Source organism: Patella vulgata, chromosome 9, assembly GCF_932274485.2.
Source record: "Patella vulgata chromosome 9, xgPatVulg1.2, whole genome shotgun sequence".
Taxonomy (NCBI): domain Eukaryota; kingdom Metazoa; phylum Mollusca; class Gastropoda; family Patellidae; genus Patella; species Patella vulgata.
In genome coordinates this window covers 12,661,812-12,669,096 of record NC_065887.2, presented here as the reverse complement: position 1 = coordinate 12,669,096, position 7,285 = coordinate 12,661,812, and the positions used below count along the sequence as shown (strand labels likewise).

General features: G+C 36.6%; 1 protein-coding gene across 1 annotated transcript; it reads right to left on the bottom strand.

Annotated features, from left to right (window-relative positions):
* Window positions 1-4,352: 4,352 nt before the first annotated feature.
* Window positions 4,353-6,578, bottom strand: LOC126832164 (hydroxymethylglutaryl-CoA synthase 1). The gene has a single exon (XM_050562870.2). It carries the CDS (start codon window positions 6,453-6,455, stop codon window positions 4,989-4,991), a length of 1,467 nt encoding a protein of 488 aa, XP_050418827.1. The 5' UTR covers window positions 6,456-6,578; the 3' UTR covers window positions 4,353-4,988.
* Window positions 6,579-7,285: the final 707 nt, after the last annotated feature.

The window sequence follows — 7,285 nt, the reverse complement described above, 5'->3', positions numbered from 1 at the left end:
TAGACAGTATCTTAGTGGCGGCCATAATACATACTTAAAAGTGCATTATGCAAGATTTAGATAAAGAGTTGGCTGTTCTTATAAATATAGTGCAAAAAAAGATCATGAGAAAGGAATATATTAAAAATATTCAGTCAAATTGCTTTATTCTTAGCGAAGTTATGGGTGTTTTGATGATATAGTCTCCATTGTAAAGAATCGTTGCTGCGATAATAAACAAAGTTTCAATTGTCCATTTTTACGTTAAATTATTAAATGATGATTGTGTTTAATATCCTAGGGAGTTAAATATGAGTTTGTCAAGTGCATAAATGCCGAATTAAATAATTTATATAACATTTGAAGCCAAAAAGAAGACTTTCAATAGGCCGATTTAGCCCTTACATCATGTTTAAGTCTATTGGGTAAATTTCCCTATATTCGGCAGTTGCGATGTTAACAGTTTCCCACCTTGGAAAGTAACGTGCAAAACTATGGAAGGATAACGTTGCCAATATTATTTATAGTTCACGGTGCAAACTGCATATGTCAGCAGTTCAAAATACGTATTTTAATTTTATAATTTGCAACTGCTGACATACGCAGTTTGCACCGTGAACATTGAAATAATACTGGCAACGTTATCCTTCCATACAGAACTGGTTATTTCTTAGAAACTCGTGTATAATGTGATTTTAATATTATACATTAGAGCTACTACATATTTATGAAGAAGAATTAGTATTTAACAATATTTAGAATTATAAACATTCCCTAATATCACACTTCGATAGCCCTGTCCATGTATTTCATTTTATTTTTTTCCTATTGTGCAAATGGTGTTTCAGTTTTTTAACATACGCACCTGTCGTTGAGGATCCTTGGTTGTTATGTTAATTAAGATTGAATATTTTCTTATAATTTGTAAACATCTTACAATAAAAAAGGATTATAGATTGTTTAAATGTTATTGATAGCAAGATATTTTTGGATGAAAAAGATCAGAAAATTCTTTCGGCATTTTGAGGCATATTTGCTTAGTATAATGACAAATTGATGCTAATTCAAAACACGAACACAATGCTTTTCAGTAAACAGAATTAAATTATTTTGATGACCAGTGATTATACCTGAATCGCACAAATTATGAAATCTCGCAGTCAAAAGTGAAATCAAATGAAATGGGGTTAACGTCTTACTGTTCTGCTTTGACTGGGATAATGAAGACGGGCATATGTCATACTGTGAATTCCAACTCCCTAGGCAGTGTGTACAAGGGACTTCGGTTTCTCGTCCCATCCGAAAGACTATACGTTGTCCCTTGCCATGCTCTCTGTCCAGCACCACTGTTAGAGAGGAGGCGGGGGGGGGGGGGTACAAATGTAAATTTTCAGTTGATGACTAGTTTTCGTCATTGGCCTTCAGCATGTACACCTTCTTCTTTGTAGGAAAGTGAGGGAGACAAAATAACAATTAAAGGGCCATGCCGACTTTAACAGAGTCTCAGAAATAAATGTCCGTGTAAGTATGACATTTAAGCGCCAAAATATAGAGGAATGGTGTATTTACCTTGTCTCAAAATTTCAGCTCAAAATACTGAGTCGTTTGGACGTGACCGTTAAAACTGCTTATCTGGACAAGTAACCCTTTTAAGATTTCAGGTCAATTTTTTCGTTGGGTGACCTGAAAATCTATTGCCGTTGCTTTAGAGGTCATACAGTGCATGACCAAAGTGCTGTACTTGATAACGAACACGTTATTTTTATTAAACAAAAGTCTGGTTTTATCCAAACACCATATAATACAGCTTGGGACACCGGTCTCCATTTCCAGATGAAGACTGACAGATTTAAGTTGTTTGAAAACGTATCACGTAAATTGAGTTAGTTGCCCAAGCCTAAGGTAAGGGATTTTAAGCTCTTTTCACACAACATTAAGCAGTTTTATTCTCCCAAATATAATCGAAATTGGCCCTTTAACCAGAAATCCACAAGGGCACTGAAAGTCACTCGCCTAAGTTATAACATAAACCTCGAATATTTAATTGGCATATTGCAATCTGACTCTTCGATTCTTTAAAATTTAACATCTAATCCGGGATTTTCGAGAAATGTCACAAGAGCTCATCTAAGTTCGAGCATCAAAGGTCTCTTGTATACAATCACCTATGATACTCATAGGGTTATTTAGCCATGTACAAAATATTGTAGTATTGGCGACAAGCTTATCGATAATGGCTCGATTTTGTAATTTGCAGAAATATACTCTTCAAAAACAGTTGGGGATATTGAAATGCAAATACCTATGCAGGTCGTGATATTATAAATATTCATGGACACTTGACATGCTTTGAGAGTATGTTCACAGATGAAGAACTTATCGCCCTAACAGAACCACTGAGCTGCATGTGCGACACGCAATAGCGCCATACACGTGGGAGGAGTTCAATGTCAAATTTGACACTTCAAGGAAGGGTTGATGAAAACTACCGCGTGCTGGTTTATCCTTTCCATGTTTGCTTTCCTATAGGTTCTTGCATAAGATTTACTGTTTAGCGTATCTTTGCTTTAGTGTGTTACGTTTTATTTGATCGGGAAACGTGTTCGTCGATGTCAACGTCAATCGAAAACACTGAGAGGAGTGGGTCAGATCACCCCAAATCGTGATTGGGCGGCTGATTAGGAGCATGCCACGACGAATTGCTGAATGCCTGAGGATTGGTGGAGCAATTACTCATTATTATTAAGACAGAATTTAAAAACGTCCATTTTCACTTTTGACAGTGTATCTCTTTGCGAGTGAAATGGGACCGTCAGATAAGCCACTCATATGAACTGTTTACGTTCATGTGTAGGCAATTGGCCTGCTATTAACATACACTGGTTACCTCTAATAAAAACAACAGTGCATTTCCGCAGTCTTGTATTGTTCCTGAATATTCCCTACTTTTTTTGAAGAGTATACATTTACTAAATGGAGAGCCCTGGTGTTCCCGTCCCAAACTTCAGCCATATTAGAAATATGTAAACATTGATCATTTTATACAGTCGTTTTTGGTGACAATATATGGCGTAGATTCAATTTTATTTCAATAATTCGCTTGCGCGTAGCGGTCTTTTGCAGTGAGAGAAACCGGGGGACCCAGAGAAAACCCCGGTAGGACCAATGGCAAAAGGCCTTATATGGAGTTATTGGTGTGGTAATACAAAGTCGAGCAAAGCGAGGTTCAAATATTTGGAACGGACTGCTATTTCACTACATGCAACACACGGATTAACTTCCTAAGCGTACTTTTGAATGTATGCCACAGGGACATGGCTTTTCGTCCTATCTGAACGACTAGATGTTTTTCTTTGCCTAGCTCACCGTTCTACATCACTACTAAAATCACGAATTAGTTTTTTTGTTATCCCAAAATTGTCAATGCCCCTTTAAATGGCATTTTACTCCAACTCCTGCTTAGCATTTTCTAAAATAATAAAATTCTTGGGAACTGAATTGTCAACTCGACATGATGGATCACTAATACAAGGGAAATAACCAGGGACACGATAGGTCACTAATGGATGCAGACCACCATATTTTCTCCATTGACTTTAAATAAATGTGTTAATTCTGGTCTCCTTGCTTGGCTTCAACTTTTTCTTAATTTTTTGTTGGGCTGAATGCTTTTGGCAACAGACAGAGCAACAGAGGGCCACATCTTTGCTCCAAAATTTGTATCTGGTTAACCAATGAAATTTTCAGACACAAAAACTTTAAAAAGGACCTAAAAGTTGCCTTCCCCCCTCTAAACCTTAACCATGAATACATTTACCCAAACCTGGCAGAAAATGTTAATTCTTTGATTCTAGACCAAAAAATCAACACCAAATGGCCATGCTAAAGGGAAGAATAGGGGTGAGAGAAAGAATTTAATTGTCGTCGGCCTATTAAACATACATTATGCAAGAGCAAAATCTGCTTATTACAAGTCTTTCTTTAGGCCTGAAATGTTATCTAAATTATCAATTAGACATTAATTAACTTATCCAGACCATAATAAACTCTTGATGTCAAGGCTAGCCTTTGATGTTGGCTGGATTAGATTCCTATATGCCGCTAACGGCCGTTGATAATTAAATCAACAAAAGTGGATAATAGAGACTAAGCTGTTTATATTAATGATTTTAGTAATGATGACCGAGCTATGCCAAAATTTCACCCGCTTCTTTCTCGGCTCATAGTGGATCAATTTGACTGAAATTTTCAGCAAATTACCTTTACACTATCTAGTTTTTAACTATTATAGCGAGAACTGCCATCTCGTTATCTTATCTCCCATAATGTATCTTTAATACAAGAGAAATGGGGTATAATATTAACAAATAAAATAAACTGAAAACATTATATTTCATACAATAACTATTAATACAACATAAAAAAAAATAATTTACAATTTTTTCAATATACTCCTCCTGCCCTAGCTCATAAAATTCTAACTGGGTGAAGAAAAAAAGAGTATTTAGTGCTTGTGGTGTTTTTCGAGTTTTGTTATAAAAATGTTAAAATGTTTAAAAATGTTGAAACTCTTAAATGTCTATAATAAATCTATTAATCACTGATTAGGCCAAACCAGTTTAATTTTCAGTTTTTTGAGCAATAAATAACTCACTCAATTCTTGTGAGCGTTGTTTTATTAAAATATCAAAACTTAAATATTTAGAACTAGAAGTGTAAAGTAACTAAGTATTTTTGTTTTTAAATTAGTGGCAAAATTTTTAATTTGTGTTCCTAAAGAACAGAAAATTAAAATAGTGTGGCCTCATCGTCTATTCTTTAGGTTTAGAGAGCATTTATTCTGTCACACTCGTAGAGGTCTTTTAAAAGACCTACTCCCACTCTATCTGAGTATCTGCAACACAATGAATGAACTTTTTATGAAAATAAAATCACTAACGGCAACAACATAAAATAAATGTCTTTTGGTTTTTTAAATTTTGGTTGTTTTGGGTTCAATAACCTTATGGTCAATGGGCCACAACACTGACATTGTTTACTTCAGACTGTTCAACTGATGTTTTTGTGAGTCTTTGAGCACTTGGTACTCTGTCATATTTACGTCTGTGCATGCTATCGACTTCTGTGAGGTACCAGGTTCCTGGGAACAGATCTTGAATGGAACCTACTGGTCGGTATGGAGCTAAATGGTGTGTTTGTTCCCTTAACTTCATGATGCCATCGAAAATACTAGGGTCTACTTTTGTCCGACCGTCGAGTCGGCATTTAAGATCGCTCAAACTGTCAAAAAGTCTTAGAAGAGCAGAATCTGGTGTCACATTTTCAGATACTTTGACAGAAAACATGGTAGCAGCAAGCCCTGACCCGTAAGAAAACAGAATGACTCTCTTCCCCTTCAACTCATTGGCTGTTGTGCTGGCTATAAGTGATGCCAGACCTCCATACAAAGATGGTGTGTACATGTTACCAACTTGGTTTGACACTAGCAGAGATGGTTTGGTTTTTAGCTCGAACATTTTTTGGCTGGCTTTCACAAAACTGCTCTCAACCTGTTTATCAAAATAGGTATTCTCTAATTTGATATCTTTGAACTGCTCCAAGCCAGAATAGAGTCCTTGAAAATCTGGATTTGAATCACTAATAAAGTCATTTACCAACAACCTAGCGAAGGATTTCTGAACGAGTTTACAGTACGGAGAGTGGAATAAAAATGCAGCTGCATTGTCCAGAATATTTGGACCTTCTTTAATACCCGATGCTATCGCTTTTCTGGAATACACATCATAACATTTATCTAAAGCGTTGAGATAGCACTGGATAGACAATTTACCATCAACAGTTGGGTATTCGGATGCCATTTCAGGTTTGTAGAAATCGTAAACATGCTGCATGTGTGTTCCTCGTACACCTCTGTCCAAAACTAATGGTGCATTCGGTCCAACCAACATTGCTACGGCTCCAGCCCCTCCGGTACATCTAGCATTACCAGTAGCATATACTGCAATATCAGCTGCTACAACCAAAGCGTAACGTCCGTCCCATGAGCTTGATTCAACCCAATTGGCAGCATTAAAGAGTGCAGCAGTTCCACCATAACAAGCATTTGTAGTATCAATGCCCTCAATGTTTGTATCACTGTCTTCAAACAATTGCATGAGAACCGTTTTGACACTTTTAGATTTATCAATAATTGTTTCTGTGCCAACTTCAAGTCTCCCTATTTCATTGTACGAAATATTATTTCTTTCCATGAGTTTTTGAACGGTTGTTAAACACAATGTATTGATGTCTTCCCGATCCGAACAAAATCCCATTTTATCTTGGCCTAAACCGATCGTATACTTTCCTGACGAAACTCCATCAAAATTTTCTAATTCCGTTTGATCGACATATTGAGATGGAAAATATATCTCTAGGGCAATAATTCCAACATCCTCTGGCCATCCAGACATTTCGGTTTTCTCTGGCCCAGGCATATTAATGATGACGACTTCAAGGTATTGGTTACAGCCTGTAAACTGCCACAACAGAAACGATTTTAACTTGAAAAATTGTTGTCTGCTAGTTTTATTTTCATTGAGAGCACACGAGAGGAAGTGATCTAGTCGCATGTGCACGTGACGCCGAACCAATCAGAGTGCGTCTTTCAATAATGTAACGGTGGTGCCATCGTGTTATTTATAGAACATAATGTAGAGGCATGGGTCGGACCATGTCATACGATAACGAAAGCCAATAACATGGCTAGCGTGATAGCTTAAACAGACACATTCACGTCGGTGTGACATATTATAAGAGTCAAAGTCCACTGACCAACCAATGTGAGAAAATAAATCATAAGATAATCGGTTAATGTGGGGATTAATTCTGGGTGGTGGCCTTTAGACATGTAAATAAGTAGCCTATTAGTCAGTTTTAGCGAAAACAGTTTGATTCATCAGCTAATAGGCGCAGTTTTGCTCAGCAATTTGTTTGTTTGGGTTTTTTTTTTTAAAATTATTACTTCAATCATCGTTTGGGTTGACTAATTCAAGAAAACAAAGGGCCTCACAGTATGATATTTTTAGTGGACGCCTTGGGGGTGAGTGATCCTCATTAGTGACATTAGCCATAACTAAACCATTTTACACTAAACCCATCAATAATAAAGCTTTAAGTTCCCCGTTTAACATTTCTCTTTCAGTACGTGAAACTGTGTAATGGTTTGAAGAGTGAGTCTACAATTATCGCAATTGTCGGGCAGGTAAATAATTAGCCTGTTCTATAGGCTAACACTATCCTGATTAAAGAATTGTGGCAATTAGAG